Source organism: Phlebotomus argentipes, unplaced genomic scaffold, assembly GCF_947086385.1.
Source record: "Phlebotomus argentipes unplaced genomic scaffold, Phlebotomus argentipes genome assembly contig_2, whole genome shotgun sequence".
Classification (NCBI taxonomy): Eukaryota; Metazoa; Arthropoda; class Insecta; order Diptera; family Psychodidae; genus Phlebotomus; species Phlebotomus argentipes.
Window position 1 is genome coordinate 6,844,177 of NW_026776162.1, and position 27,949 is coordinate 6,872,125.

Genomic DNA, 27,949 nt, shown 5'->3' on the forward strand with positions numbered 1-27,949 from the left:
ATGTTGCAGCCGATGCTCTATCGAGGATTGTGATTACTTCTCATGAATTAAAAGACTTAAGTACAAATGCGGTAGGAAAGGATATAAACGTGATGACTAGAGCTCAACGAGCTAAAGAAATGAATATGCCTAGCGAAGGTGTCAGTTCAAGTTCGGATCTATCTAATAATATGAGGCCTGATCAACCACATGTTGTAGAGATTTTGAAAAAGCCAAAAGTTTGTGTGGAATTACAAATAGTGCCTAAGCTAAATAGTGATTCATTTAAGGGAAGACAGTACATTTCAAATGCCGAAAAAAGAGTTGTTTATGTCCCTTCTCTTAATGTTATATATCTACTCCAAGAAAACACTTGGTCAACTGACACGCGAGACGGGTTGTTGAAAGTGTTCTCTAATCTTTGTAAGGAGTACAATATAAAGGAAGTTGTTCTAATAAAAGAAGATAATTGTGCACTTATATCCCACTTCCTTCAATACTTAAAAAGCGCAAATAGCAAAAAACTCCTTAAGACTGGGCCCAGAATACTTATTGTAAAAGGAGTACAAAAAATTAACTCAAGAGAAAATAGGAATCTGATTTTAAACGAGTTCCATATTTTACCAACAAGTGGACATGCAGGCATAAGAAGAATGTACAATAACATTAAAAAGCATTATTTCTGGCCAGGGTTAAAGTCGGATGTCGAGAAATTTGTAAGATCTTGCCACAGTTGTCAAAAATGCAAATATACGTTACCTGTAAAAGAAAAAATGTGTATAACCACAACGGCAAGTGCTGCATTCGAAAAAGTTTTTCTCGACATTGTAGGACCCTTGGACAGGGATAACGACGAATACACCTATATTTTGACATTACAATGTGAGCTTACAAAATTTGTTGAAGCTTACCCATTGAGGAACAAGGAAACAAAGACAGTTGCGAAATCTTTTGTTGAAAATTTTGTGCTAAGATACGGAATTCCAACTGTCATTGCAACGGACAAAGGGAAGGAATTTATGTCAAGTATCATGGCGGAAACTTGCAATCTTCTAGAGATCGAAAAATTAAATTCAACACCGTACCATCATGAAAGCATAGGAGCATTAGAAAACACACATAAGCTCTTAGGTACTTATTTGAGAATGAAAATTGCTGAATATCCGGGATCATGGAGTCCATGGATACAATTTTGGTGTTTCGCGTTTAACACAACAGTGCATACCGAAACTAAATATTCTCCGTTTGAACTGGTCTTTGGGAGGAAATGCAGACTACCGTCAAAACTTCAAATCGGTACGGATCCAATCTATAATTTTGAAAACTATCCTATAGAACTGAAATATAGATTGCAAACAGCCCTGAATGAGGCAAGACAAAACCTTCTGAGTTCAAAACATAAAAGAAAAAAGAAATACGATGAAAAAGCTAGACCTGTCAAGTATAAGAAAAACGAATGGGTACTAGTAAAAAACTATTCAAATAATAAAATGGAACCAATATATAAAGGTCCATACAAAATTGTTAAGATAAATAATCCAAATATAATAATCAAAGTAGATGGAAAAGACTACGAAATCCATAAAGATAGAACTAAGCTATTTTACTATTAAGAAAAAAAAAAAAATAAAATAAAATAAAATGAAAGTACATACATTGCAAAAATCAAAGACAAATAGATTGTAATAAGAAATAGTTAAGAGATTTAGAAAAAAAAAAAAATGTTAAGAAATTTTTTTTTTTTTATTTTAAGGGGGTAGGTGTGATGGTTGATGGGTTAAAACCGGATGCTGACAAAGCAAGTGCATTGACGTACGCTGTGACGCACGTAAAAGAAATGCAACGTAAGGTTCCCACGAGCCATTGCACGGCTTCTCCAAATTATTGGAGACAGTTGAAGAAATGTTTTAGTCAATAAACAGATCGCAAACGAACACATCGTCTTTGGATTCGCTCGGGACATCGCAGTTGGATCAATTTGTAGAGTTAATTTCAATGTAAATTTCTATCTTACACAATGTTTAGTCGTTTAAAACACTCCTTAACACTGTTTTAGTGAGAATTCCAAGGCTTGTTTTTCTTTATTCATTTGGAATATTAATCCTTTACATTTTTCAAGTTTAACATTGCACATTTTCAGTGTGAATTAATCTATTTTGAAGATCAATCAAGCCATATTTGGTTGATTAACGTTGTTTCTGCAAACTCAGTGAATTTAGTGAAGACTTCTTTCCTCGTGAATGTGTCTTTGATACCCAATCGCGAGCGCCATCTGTGCGAGAAATGGGCGTCTTCCAAGAGAGAATGCGAAGGGAAGTGGCTGACAGAGTAGGCGCTATATCAGCACTCTGTGCCTGCTTTGTCAATGCGACAGAGCGAGAGGATTGCAGCCAAGGCACAATCCTGCCGTCTCTCTCGCGCACTAAGTCATTATTAATATTTTTTGTGTGCACATTGTCCAATTTCATTCATCCATTCAAATCACTCATACTCATTGTTGCCCCACCGCTTTCGGCTTAGACGGCGCGCGGTTCTCACGTGCTGCCGAGTATGGCTATTTCCCTAAACTTGTGAATTTCATTTTGATACTTTTTCCAGAAAATTTTTGTTCGAGCTACCAGGCTTCGAGAAGTCGTATGCGTTGCCGCCGACCTGGGCAGGTGTTCCGCTCGGGTGGAGACGAGGGCCTCCTCTAGTCGTGGCGCCATATCTATTTCCACTTGACCATAAGTCACCTGTCACCCAGTCGCGTGCTGCATCTCGCTCTGCCGCCGCCTGGTGCCTCGTGCCTCTCTGTCTGTGGCTGGAAGCAGCCGCGCGCGAGATGAGCATGCAACGCATGCATTTCCCAACTGCACGTCATCGATGACGATCTCCGCGCGGCGCCAATCGCCTGCCAATATCGTCAATTCCATCAGTCAAGTGTGCGCGCTGCCGACTTTTCTAAGCAACCTCCAAACACCGCACTAATCGAGCGCGATTTTCGGCACTGATTTGCCGAAAGACAGATTATCGCCTCCGGCTAATGTGCTCGCGACGGCTTTCCTCAATGTGCCCCCGTCGAATGTCTCAAGTTCAAGAGCACAGAGAGAGAGTGACTCTCGGCTTTTGCGGCTCGCTTGGTGGAATTTCGGCGCCGAGATAAGCATCGGAACAGCAAAAAAAAGCGTCCGGCAGCGTGCCACCGAAGGGGGAATCCTCACGAGGAGCGCCCTTCTCATGTCCTCCTATTCCAATTTGATAATAATTTGCATATAATATTATATTAGAGGGAGACGCACACAATCCGAATGGTATAAAATTGAGACTCACCTCAAAAGTCTCACCTCTCGTTCACGCCAACTCGATAAAATGTCACTGGGAGACAATGAAAAGTGAGAATCATCGCAGGAGGCTCTGCCATCTCGCTTCCGCCCGTCGGCTGTGTGCACGGCGAAAAGAGACGAAGCGACAAATTGGCGGCAAAATGATGATATTGACGGCCAAGAAAGCGTGCGTATAAAACACTTAACAGGTAATATTACCCAATAAACCCACTCGCAATTGAGTGGTTTGAAGGGTTTGCCAAATGAGGTGATCTTCTGACCCTCGCCGAGGTGGAGTTTCTCACGTCAACAACGCCGTGCAATCTGATGGTCGCTCTGATGGCGGCTTTCCTCCGGTGTTCCAATGCGCCCATTCGACGTTCCTGGTGCCCTCGTAATGCTGCATGTAGTGCGGAATTCTACACGCGCCTCAGTGTTGTTTGCCTTTTGTAACGCGGTGCGGAGTTCCTGCTCGTTTTTACATTGCGACAAAGGGAATAAGGGAACGCACACGGTGTTACAATGGCCTCGGCAGACCCTTCAGCAGCAACCCTCGCTATTTACTAGCCTTTCCCTCTTGAACAATGAACAGATTGGGTGCCCTAATGTGGCAGAAAACATGTTATGATGTGGAAAAATTGCAGTGTTGCGACGTTGTATGGATTTTTTGGACACCTTACATTGTTAGCTCGTAGTTATTTGTAAAATACCAGGCTCGCAAACGAGATCATCGGCAAAACGGTGTAAGCAAAGACGAAGGTTGAAAGGCCTGAAATGCTGCTTTCTATCGGTCGATGGTGAGACAGAAAAAAAGTGTGCGTCTGCCGAGGAGGGAAAATACTCCAAAAGGACTGTAGTAAAACAGCCATTCCGGCACTGAGCACCCACATTTCATGAATACACAATTACACACCATCCCCTGGCGCGATGGTAAAAGTTGGGCATACAACATTGGCAGAAAGGGCGACTGTCTGTGGTTTTGTGTGCCTGATGACAACTCGCGGATTTCCTTCAAAAAGTCGCGGTGTCGTGACACTATCGAAAAGTTTTGTCAAACTACCTTTAAGTTGGGGCGACCGAATAGGCTTTGCCGCGTTTGTATGATTGGGAAATCGAGAGTGAAAGCCGCGGGGAAATGGTCGCGCTGGGATTCTGAAAGCTTGTGAGATTGTCACCAAACCCTTTCAAGTTACACCAAAACCACCAAATGTGGTCCTGTGGTAGCGATTGTCATGCGAGAGGCGCACGGAAACCCCGGCGGTCCCGATCAGACCCGCCAAAACGGTGTTAGTCGGAAGAAGCTTGCACCGTCGCGACCCAGGCAGCAGAGATTCGCAACTGTCTGCGGCGTTGGTCGCAACTATTGGGCAATATCGGCAGTGGCGGAGGAAAAGGCCCTGCGAATTGTCCAATTTACTCGGGTGACAATAACGATAGGCCGTCTGAGGATGGTTGTCTGTCCAATTGTTTACTTAAAGCACCGCTAATACGCGGATTCTTAGACGGAAAACGTGTATTTTTTGTCTCAAAGACTGCTTTGATTTGTGTCAAATGGAATTGACATGAGGCTACGTTCTGTGGAGATTTGATTAATCGAATCCTTCCTACGCCACTGACGGTGGGAAAATATCTAGTTTACAAAACCTGGATGGTTGATTGATTGTTCTCTATTAAGAGCCCAGAATGGTGGCCGCCGCTCTCGGCGGGGTTCCAACTGGGCGCTTGCGAAGCTCCGAAAATCAGCGCCCAGCCGATACAATCACTCACCGGGCATTGGTCGAGTATTGCGCCCACCCATGCTATCTGTCCGGAGGTGTTGCTCGCCCATTCCCGCCGTGTCTGCAGAAATGAGCGCACGGCGGTTCCCCCTTTTGGGGGTCTCGGGTGCTGGAGTGCGCCTGGCCTTCTGGCGTCCGGGTAGACGAGACGAAATCGAGGCGTATCTAGGGCGTGGACAAGTGTGTATTTCACAAATACACACGTCCCATCCGGAGGCTGACGCCTGGCACGGATGCTCCTCTGGAGCACCGAGAGTGGCGCTCCAGGGGCACGAGCTTGTGCGCATCTGGCACACTTCCTGGCGTGTCCACGTGGCGGCACCACTCCACCCCCGCAGGGGGTGACAGGTGAGCCTGGCCGCCGCCGAGGAGGAGCCTGTCTCCCTCGCGCAAGGACTCCCAGGCCCGTTGTGGGAGAGTTCTCGCCCGACTGCGACAGTCTCGCCCAGCCGTAGCCACTCTCGCGGTCGCCACACACTAGTCATCGTCTTCATCAGGAACACGCGCCACCAGGCCGCCAGAAGGCGCGCTCGGCCGCGCGACCTGCCTCAACGTATGACGTCACCGCCGGCCGCGCTGCCACTCATGTTGTCCGGGTGTTGGCAGCCGTTTTTCATCCAAGGACATTGCCACACGACCGCGCCGTGAACTTCACTCGCGCAAATGCCCAGCGTGTCGGTCTCGCGCGCGCCCCACCGCCCCAGCCCCCGGCCCGACATTCTGCCACTGAGAAAAGACCTCTCGCTCCGCGACACGGCTGAAAATCAAGTGCTCAGCACGGGTGTCGCTTCTGTACGCCCGGTGTGACGTTAGCCAAAGGTACGAATAAGAGAAAACGAAAGTGAAACGCAATCGCCCACATGAGGAAAAGGTGCCACACACACGCTCCAGTTGAGGAAAAGAAGCGCCGAATGTGAGTCACGGGATCAATGACCAACGAGAGGCACACACTCCGATCGGCCACACATCACCATGACACGTGACTTGACGAATCAACGCGGCGTGAGCTGCACAGTGCCTTCTGCGGAACAGGCCGCCAGAGTGGCGAGGAAGGGCGCGCCTGGAGCTGGACGGGCGATGTGAACACGAACGGCGAAGAGCGGCGAAGTTTTTTGATTGCCTGGTGCAAAGGTGAGTCATATGACGTGACGTTTCGCGGCGAAGCGTACCGAAGCGGCCGGTTCACGCTGCTGTGAGGCCACGAATACCCTCTTTGGGTACATCAAGCGAGTACAAAAGGCACGAAGAAGCACAACACGCGCTCGACGGGTGCGTCATTCCACTTGCGCGGTCTTCACGTGTCAGGAAGTACTTTTCCGAACATCTGCCACCCAATGAATGCCCCTCGCAGAGACCCTACAAACGTACTGTGCTGAACCATCAACACGCCATGTGACTTTCACAGGACAGTTCTGTGCAATCGTCTTCTTTTAACGTCTTCATTTGCATTAAAAAAATTTGTCAGCAACTGAGAAATAATTCTGAGACTCTTTCTCTGGTATTTCATTGAAAATGTGACGAAAAATCTCATTTCTTACCAAGAGGAATATGTCCAGAAATACCATCAGGGACATTTCTCATGACTGTCATCACATATGTGATCATTTTGCGTGGATGTGTCTGGTGAAAAGTCCATGTCTGCCGTGCTACAAGCGCCATCGGGCGGCGAGAGAGAGGCAAAGCTGCTCACAAAGCGAGCGCGGCGCACTTATGCTGGCCTGGTGGAAACGGGTGTATTTTACGCGCGAACTTGCTCACTAGCGCGCTAGAAGCGCATGCAGTAGAAACGGCGGAATGTGCACAAGTCCCACGGAGCGCTACTGCTGCGTGATTGCATTGCAGAGCCGCAAAGCCTCCCGGCGTTTTTCTCCCCGCGCGCGCTCTGCCGACAAGGTCTGCATCTCCTCCGCGGTCGCTGGCCAGGTATGACCTTCGCCCGAGGATGAGGAGAGGCATTGATGGTCCTGGCGAAAGCTGCATATGCATCAGTGTTGACGGATTCAAAAAACCTCTGCGGGGGCTTCAATCCGCGGCGCGTGCTTTTGCACTCTGGAAATGATTACCAGACGCATGGCATTCGTGAGCATAGTGGAGCAAATTTTGCAAAATACTACCAAGCGTTCATAAGAACTTGCCAATTATCCAAGACAACGATTGGCTGCTGATAAACACGTCCCTGAATATTACTATATATGAATTATTCCAATCAAGATGAGAAGCTTATTGGTGTGGAGGCAACAGAAACTGGCCATAGAGATTGCGTAGTTGACCATAGGAATAGGTTTCGCAGACGCATGACTAGTGCAAAGAAGATCTCTCCTTTTGGGTGATTAGTTGTGACACATTGGAGAGATAAAGAAATAGGGGATCATCTCTTATCTCAGGGCACACTGCGATGCTCTGGGGTTTTTTTTTCACACTCACCACTAATTGCATTCGCCAATTCAATGGCTGACAATAAAGAAGAATTGCGTAGGGATTCTATATCCTGCATTTAATGCACTTATATGCATATAACACAATGACAATTTGCATGTATCTCAGCAACTCTCGGAAAATAAGAAATGTAATTACACACTTTATTGGACATTCAGGAATGCCCAATTTCCTGCGTCTTCCAACGAGTGGACAAAGGATTCGTCCTGCGGACACGCTCAGGCCACTCGACGAGGCCATGCGGAGTGCGAGGCGGCAGACAACGAGCGCAGTGTGCGAGGCCGGGAGCGCCGAGCGCGCTCTTCTGGTCGCCTGGCAGAGAATGTCGTATGCCGCAACTCCGACAACAAAAACGTCCAACACGCAGAGCGCGGCCGCCACTAAAGGCCACGAATCGACGATGGGAGGCACTGCGCCTCGAGGGGCCCATGCGCGCGGTTGACCGCAGTGGGGGAGCCCCCATGTCTCCAGACTCCACCTGGTCGGCCCTCCGGGCGACAAATGGCACTCCAGTCGGCGGGACGTGGTCGTGGTCCGAAATAAATTACTGTGCCCGCGAAGAGAGAGGCCGCCGCAAGCGACAGTGCCACCATCAGGCGCCCATGAGTGCGCAGCAGCGCCACGCCGGGCCCCCGTGAGCTCCATGTGCGTGTTCCCCTTTTTGCGCCGAACACCTCTGGGTGAGAGTGGAAAAGCATCTGTTTTGATATGTGTTGCGAAACCGTGGCGTCTACTCGTGGCCCAGGCCATCAGCAATTCGCGACTGTCATCATTGCGCTGCGGCGGGGCATTTTTTCAGCTGCACACGAGACTGTGAACTCTTCGAAATATATTCTGTATGCGCTGGTGTAAATTTGTGGATTTGAGAGCAATTGAAACGGATTAATTTGGAATATTCATTGGCAATCTCGGAGCGGATTTGTGGAAAGTCTTTTGCAGATTTAATCATAGCTTTTAATTCTACCATCTCACAATTAAGCGTATGAAATCCTCAACATTGCGGCTTGATGTATTATAAGTATAAGAACAGTATTATAAGTTAAGGAGATTAAAGAACAAGGTTCTTAATGCAAGGTCAAAGGATTTGTTTCTGAAACACTGGGAAATCGCACAAATTCTCGCATTCACAAAATATCGAATCCATAAATATATCGCTGGTAAACGAGAATCGCACGCTCAAAAGGCCAAAAGGCGCTTATTTTCTGAAGCCTTAGCCCCTGAATGCGATTTGTAGGGTTCGGGATTTTGTCTCTCGGTTTTCGTGAATGCGAGATTTGGTATCGCATTTCAAGCACACAAGCCAGTCTTCGCCCATGCTGACATGTGTTCATCCCAAGAGTGGAATTCTCAAATTGCCTTTGGTCGCCTGGTTGTGAAATATCGAATGGTAATCAGTTCGGTACTCTTATATCACGACCCATTCGTTAGTTTCGGAAGGAACTCGCCGCGTTCTATGTTGGAATGGTCCCAACTGTCCCAACTCCGGCTCAGGTCCAGGACCACAGCAGAGTGCATCGCGCGCGAACAGAGGCGGGAACGGAGGTTTCTCAGAGTTTTTGTTGGGAGGGCGGAAAAGCAGGATGTGTGTGTAGGTTTCCAGAACAGGTGTAACCCGGGAGAACTTGCTCTTGTTTCACTCATTTTACACAACATGGTAACCGTTCCTCACGGGCGCCCAAACTCAGCTGAAACGCATCTTGCGCCGCGCGTCGGATTGTCTCCTTCGCGCCAACACTCAAACCATCTCTATCTCCGTATGGATTTCCTATATCAGAGCGGCCGAGATACATCGAGCTGAGAAGGAAGAAGAAAATTCCGATGGTGTATTTATTCATTTCTATCGATTCCCCACCAAGGCACCATAATAGCACGCAAGTCCCGAGAGCGCTGTGTGCGTGGCGTGTGTTGTTTTGGTCTTTCTCAGTGTGTTACATCACAAGAAGAAATCCTTGTAACAAGAAACCATCTTCGTGGAAGATGTCACGACGACCGGGAACATGTGTGGGTCAGGGGTGGTTCACTGCAAATGTCGAGGGCAAAGGTGAAGCCCTCGAGACATCCACAGTTACACTTATGTTGCAGGGAAGAGACTTCGTGTGAAGTTGTGCCCTAGAAATTAACAATTCATCCCGGTGTTTCTATACGAAAAGTCGCGGCAATTTCTGCGAACCCTACCAAGTGTATGCAGAGAAACTGCGCAGAGAATCACACCCACAAAGTCGAGACATTCTGCCGTGCAGTGGCGATGAGATGTTGGGCAAAAACACAGGGTAAAGGTAATTATCTGGTCAGTTGAGGAATTTCTCAGGCCATTACAAAGGGTCCGATGGACACGCCAACAGGTGTGCTCACCACTTTAGCCACCTGTCGTACAACAATGCTCTACTTTTGCCAGGCAACCAGAACACAGAGGCAGTCCGTCGATCCCGTGCTCTCTCTCGCTCTTCCTGTCCCCGCCTCGGAGGCTTCGATGGCAACTTCTTGGGCCGCCGCGTGTGTCTACCTGAGAGGAGTGCGCATACACAGAAAAAAGGTGTGTGGTGAGAAGAAGGCAATGGAGGAGAAGAGTGAAAAATGCGCCAAAAAGACGCACCGGCGAGAATTGCTGTGGCACTGCAATCTTGTTACTTTGAGGGTAAAAAGGTACCACCAACACACTGGAGAGTCTCTCTCTCTCCACTTGGAGGCTGGGTCCTTTGTGTCCGTGAAGACATCTTCTGCGATGCGCCAGTTCTCCTCCACCCAACACAAATCGCCGCCGCCGCCGTCGTCGTCCACAATTGACCCGCACATCCTTCGCCTCCCACACTCATCATCGAGTCCCTTGGGACTCCTGCGGAGTGCATTGCACGCCATCGGACAAGAAATTCAATAAGACTCACACGTCTGGAGTGACATGACGGAAAATGTGCCGCATTCAATTTCCCTTTCCCAACCGGGGAAAATCGTGTGAATTTGTTGTAAAATGTTGGCAAGTCTGGAAATATGACATGGCGACGGAGAGGAAATTTACATGGTGTATTTTTCTAAGAAATGAATTTGCATATTTTCTCCAGTTTCCCTATCTTTCCATGCGTCGTATTTTCCCTTCATATTATTCTGTCACTTGTGCCGTCGTATGAGAATTCCTATTTTGCTGAAATTGAGGCTCAACTAAGACAGAATATTTGATGCGATGCCGAGAAATTTATTGACGAGTTATTGAGTTTAGAGAACTCTTGAATTATTATTACCACCACGGAAAGCATAATGTTTTCTAATATTTACCGATGAATTGAAATTTCATTCAAACTTCTCGTCAAATGGGTGTGAAAACGATTTCCTTAGCTGAGAGGTAAGCTGCCTCGAAGGGTTAATGCTCCACGGCTCGTCATCCGGCGCGGGCCATTGAGGAAAACAAGGGGGTCAACCAACGAAGGACTAAATGGCTCCCCGGGCTCCGCATCCGCCTAGAGATGGCGCCCGGGGTTCTGCGGATTGTTGGCGCCTGCGTTGCACTCCATCAGGCCACTCTGGAGCGCGCCCCCCTTCGCGTGGGGCGCGACAGAGACAGCCGCCCCGACGTGGCGCACTCTCTCCGCGGCCCATTTCTCCGCCTCGGCGTGACACACCGTTTTCGCTTGTCGCGGAGAGCGAGATGAGACGACCCGGCACCCTTTGTGCCGTCAGCCGGTTATCGATTCCACTCGTGGCGCGACCATCTGATCCGCGATCCGGGTGGGGAGGGCGCCAGCTGGTTCAGCGCGCCGCTGCGCAGAGACCCTCTCCAGCGCCTTCCCCAGCGCACGCAGTGAGAGCGCGGCCCCCACTTTGGCCACTCCGCGCTGCGGAGCTCCGCCGCGAGACTGAGCTGGTGACTTGGCTCTTAGACTCCGTGCTCGCCGGTCGCTTCTCGACACCTCAGAGACCGTCTCTCATTCACAAGAACCCAGCAGCAGTGTGAAGAACTCAAGCGGCCACACAACCGAGATTGGCTGATCCTTCGCGCCTTGTGGAGAATCCAGACAGACCAGAATCCCAAGTGACTGTGAACGGTTTATTTCTTTTCTACACCGCGCCGACTTGAGAACTTGAGGACTTTCCTTTGAGTGCTGAGTGAAAATTTTGGGATTCACCGCCCATCTGGCGAGGAGGGCGCAAAAGGGTGCCGGAGAGGAAAGGTTCGCCGAACAATGAATTGAGGACTGTTGTTTCCCAAGGTGTTTCCGACAAATTGCCCAGAATTTGTGCCCCATCATCGACCGATTTGTCCGCGAGAGAAGAGAGTGAGGAAAAAGAGACCTGCACCCCTGACTCAAGGCGGAAAGGCTCCCGGAAAGAGGTCTCCATCGAGACACACACACACCACGCGAGCGAGAGCGAGAGGAGCTTGCGTGGAGAGTTCACTGGAGGAGCGAGACAGCCATAGAGAGTTGGTGCTTTTGGGAGCAAAGTTGAACTTTTCTTCGGGTGCGGCCATTACAGTGCAGACAGTCGTGTGAAAAGTGTCGAACACGGAAAATTTTCATCCATCCAGCAGTCTCTCAATTAAGCCACAAGTCCCACGCTCCTGCTCCAGCCCGGAGACAGCAGATTGCTGCCCGCATTGATCCCAAGGCGATTGTCTCAGTGGCAGAGCGGTGATCAGACAGTTGTCCAGTGCGGTGATACTTGAGTGACTCTCTCTCGCTCTCTTCGATTGTCCGCTGGTGAGTTGCAGGAGCCGCGAATGGAGGAGGCCAACGGGGTGACGAACGGAGTGGCGCCGGCGGAGGGCGGGCCGGGGGCCGAGGTGGCGGAAGCCGGGCCGCCCAGCATGGTGGGCATCGGGCCGCCGAGCCCCCTCACGGGCTGCTATCTACTCATTGTGATCGGAGAGCCTTATTCCCAGGAGCATAAGGACATCATTATACAGAGACTTGTGAAAGGTGAGTAACTCCCCTGTCCCAGATTAATCCGAAATGTCTGCATTGACATGGCGACTCACGCTCTTCCTTCGAGGCTCAATGCAATCGATCTAATACGTCACACACAAGAGGCCACGAATAAGGCTCTCTCTAGCGACAGCCACAATGCAGATATTCCGCACCCTTCTTCGCCACACGCGGCCTAATCAATGCACTCACTCGTCGTCGATCCCCCAACCTAAATCCGGTTCATCGCATTTTATTATATAACTCCCATTCGGGCGGTGAATTGAGCGTGAAATATTTCATTAGAGAGCCTCGGCAAATGAATTACAAAGAGGGAATTAGTTTCAGCCCCAGACAGAAGGGCTTTCAATCATCCCCTAAGGCCGCATGACCCCAAAATGAGACACTGTGCTGATGGAAATGTACGAGGACGCAAGGTTGTGTTCGCTAGAAGGGAGGATTTTTGGTTATTTCACTACGAATTAGCGTGACGAGTTTTGGGTGCAGGCAATGCAGGCAAAAATAATATGTTATTCACCTTCAATTTCCCTATGAATTTGCCGAATCCTCATGAGAGTCTGCAATTCTGCAAGCTCACGAACAATTCACAGTGCAAAAAAATGGTCTTTTACTTAATTTTATAGCGATTTTTTTGGCATAAAGTGACGATTTTCTTCGTCAAATTTAGCAATAAATGCACATTACATTTGTTGTGAGGGAAAAAATTACATATGCTTCGCTTCCCACTCGATGGATTTTATCTGCCTCTGATATTTTATGAAAATTCCCAGAAAATTTCCTCACCAAAAACCGGCCGACAAGGCAAAGTGGCACTCAAGTTGGTGGTGGATAATTTTCGGGGAAAGTTTCGGTGTGAGGTTGTAACATAAAACTGACATCGATATGTCTAGAATTTCCACACCCACAGACATGAATTTCTGGTGGTGGAGAAAAAAAAAGAGGAATTCACTGAGGGAAAATGAGGCACAAGAATGGGTATTTATTTTCCGAAAAATCGATGCCGAAACTTCGTGAGGCTTTCATAACACACACACAGACAAAGGACACAAGCATACATACAAAAAAAATCCGTGCGTGAAGGAAAATGGGAAAATATTTACAGTGTGTTTAATCACGACAACTCTGTGGTTGACAAAAAATGCTGACCGAAGAGGGAGATTTTGGAAAAAAATCACTAATTCTTTATTTGTTTTCAATTATAACCAGATATTTTTCTTCTCTGCATTTGGCACAGAATATTTGCCATAATTCACAGTCTCTCTCTCTCTGGTTCGCATGAGTTGTCTTTTTTCGTGTGACCATTGAGAGGGTGTTGAAAGTATTTTGCCAACAACTGGAACATCCCCTTTCTACTCAAGTGGAATTTTGTCCTCAATTACGGACACATCATTAATTTTAATTGACACCTTTTTGCACCGAAAGCTCCACGTCTTTTCAAGAGGGAAGAAACATTTTCCACACACACACATCAAACTTCTACCTTTTCAATTCACTGGAAAAGTATGACTTTGAAATAAGTATTTAAAATTGCTTCTCAACTGTACAAACATTGATTATACCATGAATAAAACGAACTAAAAGCAGTGGAAAATATATTTTCGTGCAATAAAACGCATTTCCCACACACTTCATGTGCGCCATTGCAATTTAACAGTAGACTTCATACATATATGAATGGATTTGTATTATTTTTGGGATGAATTCATATGGCAGAAAATTGTGCACATCCATTTTTGTCATAAATTACTGACACGCCGCGATGCACAGTGAAATTTAAGGGATGACAGAGAAGTGGCACTCTTGCCAGGGGTCAAACTAAATGCCACATAAATACATTTATCGATTGGCTGCCGAAAAAAAAGGCACAGTTTCCCTCTTGAACACTGTTTCACACGTGAAGCACGCGGTAAGTTACATCCTGACACAGTGAGTTCTGTGATAATCTCGAAAGCGCTTTGAACATGTATATTTTTTATCAAGTGCGACAGACTGTAAATTAAAAAAAAAAAGCAACATGATGGTGAATTTTATGTGACAAGTTCGCCTCAAAGACGAAATGCTGATGAAACTAAAACTAATCGTGTATCTTTCTCGCAATTTGCTAATCTAGAAGTAATTTAATTTCACCAGGTTGAAGTTGCAAATTACGTGCACGTCAAGTGTATGATTTTACACTATCATGTCCACAAGCTTATCGATTCATCCATCAGCTCAACTCAGGGTTAAACTGCAATTTTAATGTCACTCTGTGGCTTCAATTTATCCTCAACCCAGCGACGAGATGAGTATTTTCAGCTCAGACGATATATCCATTAAAATTTACATTTGCCGACAGATCAAATATATAGAGCTTCTTTCGATGGTAGGAAATTGAATTTGCAAAATGGAAGGGAAAATTGCAATTGGATTGGATTGTCGAAAGATGCGCTTCAGAGCCACTTTTTTTTTTAATTCTCCTTCGGCACACACTCAAAAGGGCTGAAAAGAGGTGGGGAAAAGACAAGTTGAGGAGGGTTGAAAATCCACTATCGTTTCACTTTTCGATGACGTGTGAGCTCTGAAGAATGGAAATCAATTCTAAAGAGTTCTTTCACGCACTTTTTATGTGTCCATTTGCACAAATTTCCCAACCAACACAATTTGTTGCGAGAGAGACGAAAAGCTCGCACGCGTTTATCATGAGAAATCACTTTGCGTGCCGACTGAGTCTATTTTCCCTCCTCATAACACATTTCTATAAGTCTCTTTTCTCACACTCTGTCGGCCCTTCGACTCTCTTTCTTTCCCCACAAGGAGAGAGACAGAGAGACAGAGAGAGGGTGAAAATGTGGCTGAGGACAAGAAATTCAATAAATTAGAAACCCAGTCTTTCACCTTGATTCTGTCCTCAATCACAAAATTAAGACCTCATGAAATTTTCAACGCATCACCTTTCGATGGTGACAAAAGGTACACATTTTCCCACATTTACCGTGAAAGCTTTCTCCCATTCATTCTCAAAAACCCTCCCACTGGAACACACATCAATCAATTTGCCCGAAAGGTGTGAATTTGATCAAGAAAATATGCATTTTTTTGGCTCAATTTCACGCTTGCTTTGCAACTCTTTTCTTTTTTGCTACTGATGAAAATTGACAGTGAGCTTTCTCGCGTGAAAGCTCTTCGCGATCAATACAAAAGTGTCTCCAAACTGAAGTAAATTTTGTCATTTTCCAAAAAGACGAGGACAAGAGAAACAAAATCAAATTGGAAACATCCCAAAATGAGTCAATAAAATCTCGTTGTGAAAGTTGAATTACTAAATAAACCCAAACAAACTGTATTCCATGAAATTTTGCGCATCTGCAGGAAAAAAACAAACATTGAATTGATATGTTAAATATTAATGAAATATGTTTGGACTGTGGGAATGATGGAATTTAGCTAATTTTCCTCCAGACATTAGGATAAAGTTTTAATGAAAATGTATATCAAGAGTGATATTAGTTTGTCGTTTCTTGAATTTCCATGTGCTTTCGCTGTGAGAAAATTGAGCAACGAGACTATATATGTAATCTATTTTAGTTACCCAAATTCTTCTCCTTCTGACTGGATAATGACTTTTTAAGGGAGAAATTGTGCACCGTTGCCTTGAGAATTATACATTTAAAACACATCTTGCGCAATCGCTCTTTTCTCTACACGGAAAATTTACCGAAAAAAAAATTTATAGGCATTGTTACTGACCCAAAAATAAAACTCTGCGAGAGACTTCTTTTTTTTTGCACAGAATTAAATACAACAATCATAAGTCAGCGGGTGGAAATTATAGAGAGAAATTCTCCTGTTTTTCAACCGCAAATAAATTCAGCCGCATTGAAGTTGGGAAAATATTATACAGAAAATTTGCATAACAAAAAATCATACTACATTACATTGAAATATTCGAATTATTTCTGAACAACCATCGCGATGGAGATTAGAATAATTTCCCTGGAGGGATGAAATAAATCAAAAAAAAACATCGGCCAAAGTATTGAGTGTGCAGCACGAATGGTCAGCAAAAGATAAATAATATTGTGTGTTTTGTATGAATGATAAAAAAAAATGAAGAATTTCATTACAAAATATTTTTCGCGCTGCAATAATTAGTGAGTTCAGCGTTGGCCAAATGAAATTTCGCAGTTTGATGGGCTTTTTTTTTGGCGTGCCATCAAACAGCTCAATTTTGGTCTCTTCGTGACCCTTGATTAAATGATGGCGTTTTGGAGTTTACATCATTCACCGGTGAAGCCAATAAAATCCAATATGCATTTTGAGTGATTGCCAATAAAGCCAGAAGCCTGGAGAATCAACTGGACAATTTCCAATTGAAATGTAGCACATTTTATGTTCTTCCTTCTGTCTATTATATAATGACGCACCAGCAGTTCTTCGCCTGTTTTGTACTGCAAATTAATCACAATGAAGCAGAAACGTGCTCGCAGACATTAGAGCGAAAAAATGCAGTCTTTGATGTTGGCTTGACCTTTTTCTTGCCACTCCAAAGCCACACCCAGAAACATCATAGGAAATGTGAATCACAGAAAGTCCATAAAGAGAGCGTGTTGATTTTTATGGCTTTTTAATGAGTGCTAAAAGGACTTTCCCTGGAGATGCTTGACATGACTAAATATAGAGGAAAAGAATTCGTGAACTGCCAAATTCACAATTACCGAGTTGATAGATTTATGCACAGCGAACTTTTATGCTATTTGCATTTATAGTAAACTGCAAAAGGATGTTATTTTATTTTATTGTGAATTGTATGCAAGGGATTAAATATATAACCATTTTAAGTGAGTTCCCAAACAGTGATGCAGATGCAAAACGACAGAAATATAGCACAACGCTCTAAGGAAGAGTAAAACTTTCCCACCAACAATATCACACTTAAGTAGTTTGCAGAAATTATTGCAATTATATGGCAAATTGCATATCTTGACAAATCAGGAGAACAGACTTGAAGAGCTTGACACTTCTTGCAATCTTAGACCAGACAAAACAAAGCAAACCATTTAATAAGCAGTGTTAAAAAGAAGTGAAAAAAAATGTGAGGAAAGTGGTTTTCAGGTGGAATTTGTGTAATGCAGAGAAAAAAAATTCGGGTTTTATCATGCGTGGTCTTATGAATTCCTCTCATTAACCTATGAATTTTCATTATGACACAATGCGGTTGGAATTTCAAGTGGATCTGTAAAAAAAATGTTACTCAATATTTCAATTGCTGAGTATTTAAGAGTGCAGAGAAATTACAAAACTACACAACATGCAAAATTTTACACGCATTCTGCTCAATTGTATGTCTTAAATTGAGTTATTCAATAGAACTTCACGCAATCTAGAATATCAGACTGAAAAAACCGCGCCTAAATTACATGATTTGGGAAGAATAATAAAGTGTCCCGAAAGCATTCTGTCTCACGCACACAAAATAAGTGCATTTGGATTCTGAAACTCCTTCATTTTCTGCCTAAACGGCGATTTAAACACCGTCTTTAAGCAATTTTCAATCAAAAGAATTGAAAACAAACCTTAGAGCGATTACAGACTTGCCGCCTATCCTCGAATCGGCGCGAACTCGGATCAATCCTCAGTGGATGAGCCTGTTGTGTGTAAAAGTCAGATCAGCGATAAGTCGTGGTTGATGTGCTCCTTCAAACACTCAAAGTATGGATTAGCCATATTTGTGGCTGAATTGGCGCTAAACACACTCAGGGATTATTCTTCTTTGTCGACACTAGCGACACTGTGCTTAGTGTGTTCAGCTGTCAGTTGATTTGCATATGTACTTCAAAAGCGTGAATTTTACGTTAAAATTGCGAAAATTGATGACTCGCAGAAGAATTGAATGATTTTAATAATCCAGGAAATCATTCACAAGAGATTCGCCATTTTGCCTTTACTGAGTCGTGCAATGTTTCGGCGCATTTTCGCATGAGGGCGCTGCCGTCGAAAAACCCAAAAAATCGGCTAAACCTTCGATACATCGAGGGATCCTCCCGTGGATAATCGGCTAGTCTGTAATCGCTCTTAGAAATGTTCATTAAGCTAAAATTGTAGGAATTTTGTGAAAAATTCTATTTGAAAATGTCTTATTCATCCGTCAAGTGATCAACTTTGTTGAGACTCTATGCTTAAGCATATAAATCAATCCATTTGTCTCCTCAACTCACGGAACTTGGCAAATAGGATGATGAGCTATGGCGCAGCATTGCGAGTGAATTTGCATGCGTTGAAGACGGCGAAGAAAGTCGCGTTGGCGAGAGAAAGAGAGAGAGCGACTCTGTGTGCAATTGGAGAAGGGAAGCCCGCGGAGAGTGATTGTATGAAATCCACCCTGTGGGAGGAATGAGCTTCATATTGTATGGCTCCATTGTTGGTGAACGTGGGAGGGAAGGAAGAATTATTGCAAGGTGAATGTGGTGAAAGGATGGCAAAAAATACTGCAAATGCCATGAAATAAATCCCAACCTCACACGACCATGCAGAGGTGCATTCACTGTGGCGTCCATTTGCAGCACTTCCTCCCAGAAATATCGTGGAAATTCCATAAAGTGCGGGGGTGGCTTTATAAGTTGGCAAAAATGCATTGGGTGAATGGTGGTGTTGTAATCGCTTTAATCTAACACGATAAAAGTTTGAGGAAAGCTGTAATTGAGATTATTTTTCAGTCAACTTGCAAGTGTGTGCTTTTTTTTACAAAACACAGTAAATGTACTCGTAAAAGCTCTCGTGATCTGAAGCTCAAACATCACACTCGTGACGAGAGACATCCATGAGTTTAATTGGTGAGTCAAAACGCTCCCACTGCATTGGGCGTTTCCATTGATTTCTGCCAATCTCGAGAACATTGTGTTGAAATTTCACCGCACAAGAGCTTTCGAAAAGGCTCTTCTGCTGGAAACAATAGCACAATATACACAGGAGCAATGCAAAGCACGATAAACATTTTAGTTGTCGAGAAGAGACTTCAAGCATTGAATGTCGAAATAATAAACCTTCGAGAAAGTTACGAGCAAAATAGAATTGGAAAAGTCCTCAATTGGTTCTTATATCTTGTGTAAGCACCATAATTTCACCCTTCCCCGTCGCATAGATACTTTAATGCTGACCCAGAAACACAACACTGGGCGGATTTGAGGGTGTGCAGCTCTGGGAAATTAATTTCCCATTAAGTCGATGTTGAGGGGGGGTTGAGAAAAATCTGTCACTGTGATGTGGGAAAATTTCAAATTTGCCGCAAGAATTGATGTTTGGCTGAGACATGCGAGAGATAATTCAATATCTCAATGAATTTTCCCTCATTAACTCTCAATTTCCTCTCTCACTCGTGAACACTCACGGCCACTTTTCAATTAACTCAGCATCGGGTTAATGCACTTTGGCAAAGATATTCTATTGATAAATCGGTTTTTCTCGCGTGCTGTATTTTGTCTCTCCATCGTCTTGCACATTTTTCCTCCTCTGCGCACTTCTCCTTCTGCCGCATCTCGTCAAACCGACCATTTTTCCGGCTCCTTGCATGCGACACAATCTATTTTGGGCATTTTATTTGCATTTTGCCAAATGGAGGCAACAAAAAGCATCGCGGCAGAGGCGCGATGCCAGATCCAAGAAATGCCATCGCCGAGTGTGAATGTCTTGTATATTTAGACGCTGCGCGTCTCTCGTGAGGTGCATTTTGGCGAAATCACGCCGAAGAACTTTGTTCACAGCAAATATCAGGCAGAGAGCAAACATCGCGCATTGTGCGGCGGTTTCCTCACGAAACGCCGCCGCCGCCGCTGCGCTTTTCATTTGGATGCATTGGCAAAGACCATGATCGTGAAAATGTGCATTATTTATGCATCGCAGCCTCTGTATTTAAATTGACTGACTCTGCTGTGTTGCTCCGCAGATTGTGGGGCTATTGAGCACTTAGCAAATTAGTCTGGCCATGGATGTTGATGAGAAAGAAATTGGCGAAGTTTGGAGCGCGCGCTGGAGAAATATGCAGTGAATGGTAACGGAGGAGGATCGCCTTCGTTTAACACGGGCAAAGTGAGAAGCGAGATGAAATTGTAGCAGCAGAGCGAGCAGTGACCAAGGCTGATTATATGGATTTCCGAATCAGTAGGTTAACACGATCAGTGATCATCAGAGAAATTTCCACCGGACGTCGCGTGAAACACCTCGTCTAACATTTCACTCCAATTTCACACCCACCAAGTCTCGCCCGGCGCATTGCTCTCGAAGATTTATACTCAATGGGCAGCGCCGAAGACAAATTTAACTGCAAGAACTGTTGTTTTATCAGACTGTCTTATTGCCCAGCGAATGACCACCATTTATCTTTCACGCTGAACTACTCATCAGAGAGTGATGAAAGTGAACTGTTTCGCTCTTTATCACGCGACACAAGGGGTGAATAACACAGTGCAATAGAAAAAAGAAAAATAAAATAAAAGAATTATTTGAGGGATGAATCAAAGAGTCCATCTGAAGAGTTCATTTTTCTCTTTCTTATGATACCACACATTTGTCTTTGATATGTCTAAGACAGTGGAAATTCGAGGTTTTCTATTGTCTCCCTTTTCCGGCATTCAAAAAATCATATCTTCTGATCTGCTTATCACATTGCCTTTCCCTTTAGTGCGTTGAAAAGCCTATTAAATTCTCTGAATCTCTCTAGAAGACGCCAAGATCATAAGGAGTTTTTTTCTGCTATCAAAAGCTATCGAAAGCAACAGAACTGTCACTAAAATACCATAAACAGCATTTTTGCCCCTTCACTGGGCTTTAAAATAACATCTAAACTAGATAGTGATGCAATTTCCTGCATTCTCAATGGATTTTCACTTCTGTGCATTTTTATTTTTAATTAAAACTCCTCTTTCAAGCCAATATCCACCTTGTTTGCATACATTTTGCCAACAACAACTCATCACATGGGATTAAATTTGAGTAAAACGAGCAAAACTCACCGCATTATTCAGAAACACGAAACAGAAAGTGATTTTCATTAATATTAAAATTGCATATATGAAAATTTGTCATGCAATGGCAAAATTAATTAGTACGAAATTCAATAAATCATTTGCCATTTTATTAAATTTGTACACACACTTGTACTCACCCGTGGCTGCCAGCATGCGATCTCTGGCGCTTAGGAAAATCCGTGGTGCTTTTCAGCGTCGGATTGGCAGAATCTCTCAATTAAGTTGAAAGCATATTTCTCACATGTGAGAGAATTGTATCGATTTCCGCGCGACTTTTGCAACTTCACGGCATCGCCTGGGCTGAAGTCATTACTAATACTTGCCGGCTTGCATTGAAGTGCTAATCTACGGGCCAATTAAGTGCAATTAATAATGCAGCAGTGTCAAGAGGTGGTGAAATATGTGCGCATTATTTGGGTGGTGCCGGCGATTTTGCACACTCACTGGGAAAAGTCATTAAATTCCACCCCCGGCCACAGTGTGGTCAACGGCTCTAATGCCATCCCTTGCAAGTGCCTGAGAGGATTACTTTTCAATGGATTACAGTGGCAATAATGTGTGCATTAATGCCAGCCTGTGTTTATGAAAATTCCAAAACTTGGGCCAATTTGCTCACCAATTATTCCTCATCATGAGTGCTTTTTGGCTATTTTGCCATGGAGAGCATCAAGTGGTGGCTTTTTTGCCATTCAGTTCGATATCTCAACACAGCAAACACAAAATGCGCCACAGTCGCGCGATGTGCAAAATGCTGGAAAACAACGTCCTTTTTATTGTCCCTCCAGCAATGGTTGACGATGTTGCACATGCGTCCCCGGCATGTCCTTATACGGCGATTCGTTTGCTCTCCAATTGGGAATTCCGTCACAAGTTGTTTTTCCAAGCCAACTCTAAATTCACCCTCTTGGGTCTTTCCCAAGCATCAGAGCGCTGCCGCCAATTAAATCTCTCGGAATCTTCAACTTCAGGCAGAGAGACAAACTTTGTCGTGGGGATTTTTTCACAATATATAAAGTCTACACTTAATTGTGACAATTTTATCCCGTGTTTTTGCTTTGGCACCAGCAAAAATACATAGTCTAAACGTTCTTTTCTCTGCATATACAATTTTCATGTGCTTTGGTGGATTTAGAATGGGAATAATTTATAATCTCACAATATGACGGCAAGTCTATGTCTATTTCAGCTTGAAAATTTCTCAAGATGTGGAGAGCTTTCGAAAGGTCGTTACATTCACATCTAAATTTAGATAAGTGCGCTCATGAATAATTTCGGCAATTGTCAGCGTAGGTGTGGAAAAGGGAAGGAAAAATCCTTTGAATTTTGTATTTTTCATCAGTGGCACTTTTATGTCCCAATTTCGATAATCTTGATGGCCATTTGATGTGCGCCAAATCACGTTTTTGGACAATTTTATATTCCTCTCACATTTCCATATTTATACTCAATTAAATTGATAAAATGTCCCAGAAAATCATTTCTCCATTTTGATAAAAGTCCCCCAAATCAATTTGGGTCATTCACGTGACGTTTTCAGTCCCATTATTGGATTCAATCTCTCGTCTAATTTTGGCACTCGCGAAGTCCTCCTGATTAAGCGTCGCGATAAGGCATTTCGGACGCAAGTTTCTATACATTTTATCAATTCCCATTTGGGGCTAAATAAAAGGGAAATGATCGTGTGCTGAATGAATAAAAGTATATTGCGTGTCATATAAATGCTGTTGAGCGTGTGTGTGTGATTGCCAAGTTTGAGACACACAGGAAAGATGTGAAATTTATTGAATTAAACTCATCGATTGGCCAACTTCATTTGGGTGAATCAGTAAAGTTTCAGTGAATGACTGCCGATGGGCCTTGTATGGCAGCTTATGGACGTATTGTTTGTGCTATGTGAATGCCTGGGCTCTCAAAGTGCTCTTCGGCACCTCAATGAGTGCCCAAATGCCGCTGGATTCCATGCATATTTCATGCCATGGCTGAAATTCTATTGGCCACCTTCCCAACTGACCGAGTGACAGGGCAGAAAAGGTCAAATGATCATTACAATTTCACCCCATCGCCACGCAATTTCGCCCAACCACTTCCATGATATTCTGCAATTATTTCCACAACTTATCTGTTATTCATAAATCGATGGGGAGATGAGACTCGCACATGTCTCTCAACATTGACACACGCGCTTGTCTGTATGGCGTTTGAATAAGTAACTCAATCCACTGATCACTTGGGAGTCTATTAAGGCAAGGCAGATTCTGCATTTTTAAATATCTAATCAAGTGACTGATATTTCATCATCTGCTCTCATGAATCACAATTTAATGTCGACAAAAATGTGTGTTTTCTGCATAATAAATTCATGAATTGATAATGAAGTCGAATGGGTGAAAATGTCTTGCATCAACATGAAACATCATAGCTAATTTGTTTGTACAACAAATAAAGCAATTATCATAGGTAAATTGGTCTTGCATAAGTCTATATATATAATGGGGTAATTGTCTTTGGAACAGACAGAAGATTCCATGAGCAAACAAACGGAGAGAAGCAAATATCAAAGCCAGCAACTTTTTCGCTGAATACCAAAACGAGACCAAATTAAATCGAGGGAATTCCTAATAAAATATGCATCAATTGCGCACACATAAATCTCTGGCAGCCAGAAAACCAGTTGAAATAGTAAATTTAGGAAGAACCTTGTCCTAGAATTTATGAATATGCTAACTCGGCGCTCTTGAGTGGTCAAGAATTGGGGCGAAACGATGGGGATTTAATGATGAGGATGAATTTGGGAAAGTTGCAACTCTTGTGGCTCACAATTCAATGCATCTAACTCAAGCAATTAATTTTTGATTTCAGGATTCCTATCTTGGGACGTGTCAGACTGTCATGTTGATTTGGAGGAGGAGTTGAATACGATTACCCTTCATGCGCCAGAGGGTGAAGAAGCTCGTCATGGTGAGTTATTTATGTCAATTCTATTCACACACACACGTGGAATTTTCCATCTCGCCGCGGATTACGAATTGTCCTGTGAGCCAGAGAATCACCACAAAATCATGACTATATCCAGAGTGTTCGGAAAATTGACATTTACTTGAGGTATAAATTTAAGGGTGTGATTTTCTTGGATTTCTCCCTTAGCCAGAGCGGAAAATATATCACTTGAAATCCATGAAGACTCATAGATCTTCCAACAACTTCACATTTCAGCAAGCTCACGAGTGTTGCAAGTGTTTCTGCACGTTTCACCTGAGCTTGAGGCATATATGTTATGTGAAAAATATGTATATGAAAAAGCTCTGAAAGCTCATAAACTCACCCATCCATCATCATCCACGTTCTGCAGCCTTCCGCCCGCATCCTTTGTGCGACTGCCTCAAAGTCACCCACTTTGCGGTTGGTTGGGTGAAAAAGCTGCGAGCTGAGAGGCCAGAAGAGGGGATGAGCTTTTCTTGATATAGCATCCAATTTGATGTATCGATTTTTCCCTTATTGTGCATCATTTTAGATCAAAAACTCGTGCCAGAACCGGAGATTTTCTTTCATAAATAGAGAGATAAGGAATGGCTTTATAATTTGATCCTGGAGCTTTTCTCCCATTTTAATCCGATTCCCTGCAAGTTTATATGCTTAATTGCTAATTCATACTTTGAATTTAGCCACAAACTTCTGTGTCCCGATAAAATCTCTAAGCTTGTGAAGTAGTTTGGCACAATTAAGAAGTGTTATTCTTGAACAATCTCTTCGCTCAACCAATAACTTTACTAACGACTTTCCAACAATCCACTTAAGACACTGTGTAGCAAAAAAAATATCCTTCGGAAGTCTTGTAATTTCTCAACAACACTCTTGGCCACCAGGAGGAGCGAGAAATCTTCATTCGTTCCAACTTCCTGGCCGCGTTTTGTGGTAGTGGCGAACTAAAGGGGGAATTTATGTCACTTCCCAAAGCCCATTTAACGACTCTATTTGTACATCACCGGAAAATGCGGGGATGAGTCCTGGAGAGGGTTGACAATGATTCAAGGGATTGTCGTCCTTTTAGCGATAGGTGGGCACACATCATCAATCTCACCTCGTGAAACTTTCATGGTTTATTGGATAAAATGTGTGGGAAACATTTTTGTCGCACTCTGAGCGCTCTATTCGCTTTCCTTGCCGTGTGATTTCGTTCGCTTTTGCCGCTGTGGACAAAAAAATACCCTTGCTGTACACTTGTCGAGGAGCGACAATTTTCCCCAGGGCTTTGTCACTCAAATTCCTACCCCTAAAACACTCCAACCCCTCCTCTTCGTCCGGCAATCAGTTTGCAGGCAGTGACGGATTTCCACGGAAAAATGTTGCGTACTGACTAAACATCTAGAGAGAAAACTATTTTATTCAATTGTGGCTCTGGATGTTTCGTTTTCCTCTGAGTGTTCAGAGGTAAACTAATTCTGGAGGACATTCTTCCACGAAGGAGGCCAAAATAAGTCCCTCTCGCGGGGATTCCTTCACGAACACAGTGCGATGGAGAAAAGGGAATAAATTGGTGAAATGTTTTCCTGAATGCGCCACTGAAATGTGGAGCAATCGTTTTGAATGCGCCACACAATCGATTGGCGCTTTCAAAATAACACCCCAAGAGAGAATGTGGCTATGGTGTTGTTGTCTTGGGAACCGTTGGTCAAATTTAGAGCTTCCGGCGAATAAATTTACAACGAATTGTACTGCAATAATCGCCCACTTTTCTTCTTATCTCCCCTGGTTCATGTCTTTTCCACCCTCGAATTTTCCGTTTAGCACAGGATTTTCTCTATGCTTTCCTGGCACGACCGTCTCCCCTCGGCGCTCAGTCGCCACAAGGAAACAAACTCTCATGTGTCGTCCCTTCGCGATAAGACAATTCCGAAGGCATAGGTCAGTTGGTGGAAAATCCATGGGTATCTTGCTGCGGGGAAAAACAGAGAAGCCCCTCACGAAGGGTGGAGAAATCGAATTCATGCGATTATCTTGGGATATTCTTGGAAAATTTCCACCTTTGGTCCCTCCATTTCCTCCTAATGCCGCCCCATGGGCAGAATAAGTTAATATTTTTATGCCCAACTCTGCACACAAGCACAACATTCATTAGATATGACCTCACGAGCGTACTATTTTCGGAAAAAAAATGCGACACACACACACACTCGTCTTAATTTACATGTGAAATTCCTCGAAAGTTGCCTTCATGTGTGAAAGAGGTGGCGAAATGGGTGGAGAATGTACTGAGAGAGAAACTCTTATATTTTTTCTGCCCCATGAATATTATATACTACGAAGTAGGGTGGAATCATTCCCACGTGACACGCTTTTTCTGCCATGAAATCTCATAAAATTCCACCCAAAAGTGCTAGAGGCGCCGAAAGGGCTTTCAACTAAGGAAAAATCCACCTCATCACCGAAATGACTGCCACACTTTGTCTTCCTCACGTGCCTCAATTGCCATCCCCCCCCGAAAATACCGAGAGCCGAAAACATATTCAATATTCAGTGGAATCAATAGTTGCACGATATGAACGTGAATTGTGTCTGGGTGGAATGTATTTCTCCTGTTTCGTGGGAGAGAAGGACCAACCTTATTTGTCCTGACAAAAATTCCAGATGGAAGACAGGCTCGTTTGACGGCAATTGAGCAAATATTTTGCCATCGCCAGAGCGCAAAACTCTGGAGAACAATATATTTATTTGCTGAACGACTGCACGAGGAATACCTTCGTGGAATATCTCCGTATGACTGATTTATTTACAACTTCTTGGAAGATATTCGTCTTCTCACAGGGATACTTTTCCCTCTTGGTGTCATAATCTTGTATATTATTTGTAAGTTTCTCTTTGTTTTCCAGTCATGAATGGCATTTTGTCCATGTGAAAAGTGACTTTATTCTCTTGGAAATATCTTCATCTGACTTGATCTGAATGCAATTAAATATGAAAGGGTAGCAAAAGTGACTTTTTGTGAAATTCAGCTCAGCAAAGCTTTTGTAATGTCTTATAAAAGCTTAATAGCTGAAATACAATTTTTAGATGCTTTTCTTGACCTCAAAAAATCCTTTAAACGCCAGATGAACAAGAAGTGTTCACGCAAGAGTGAGGAAAAAGAAACTCTTCTGTAGGACAATTTTTTTTGGTTACAACGCAAAAAGAAAATACAACGAGGTATGTTTGTCTTTGGGAAAAACATGGGGAAAACTAAGGAGAATAAATGTGCAAGTCACGTAAGTGAAATTGGTGTCTATCTTATGGATCCACGAGAGGTTTCTTCGCTGTGAAGTCTTTTTTGCTTCACGTGCAGGAAAAGCCCCAAAAATACTTTGCTTTCCTATGGTTTTCTCGTCTCATTTTCGCGTGCACAAGAGCTGAAGATTGAACAGCTCTGCAAAAATTCCAAGTCGAACTCTCAAAATGGATCTTTTTTGCCTTTTAACAAACTTACGAAATTTTCTACTATTACTTTTTCGCCTTCAGGCTAAGCCAATATATATTGCCACTCGCTCGGAGTGTGGAAGAAAAGCGTC

The 27,949-nt window shown here is 43.9% G+C and overlaps 1 protein-coding gene across 1 annotated transcript in view; it reads left to right on the forward strand.

The window, feature by feature from the left end:
• The first annotated feature begins 11,559 nt into the window (after positions 1 to 11,559).
• Positions 11,560 to 27,949, forward strand: part of LOC132264799 (microtubule-associated protein futsch) — a 46,757-nt gene continuing 30,367 nt past the window's right edge. The window contains exons 1-2 of the mRNA XM_059765121.1: positions 11,560 to 12,405; positions 24,270 to 24,368. Of these exons, the coding sequence (XP_059621104.1) occupies positions 12,207 to 12,405; positions 24,270 to 24,368 (298 nt within the window). The 5' untranslated portion in view covers positions 11,560 to 12,206. The remainder of the gene's footprint in view (positions 12,406 to 24,269; positions 24,369 to 27,949) is intronic.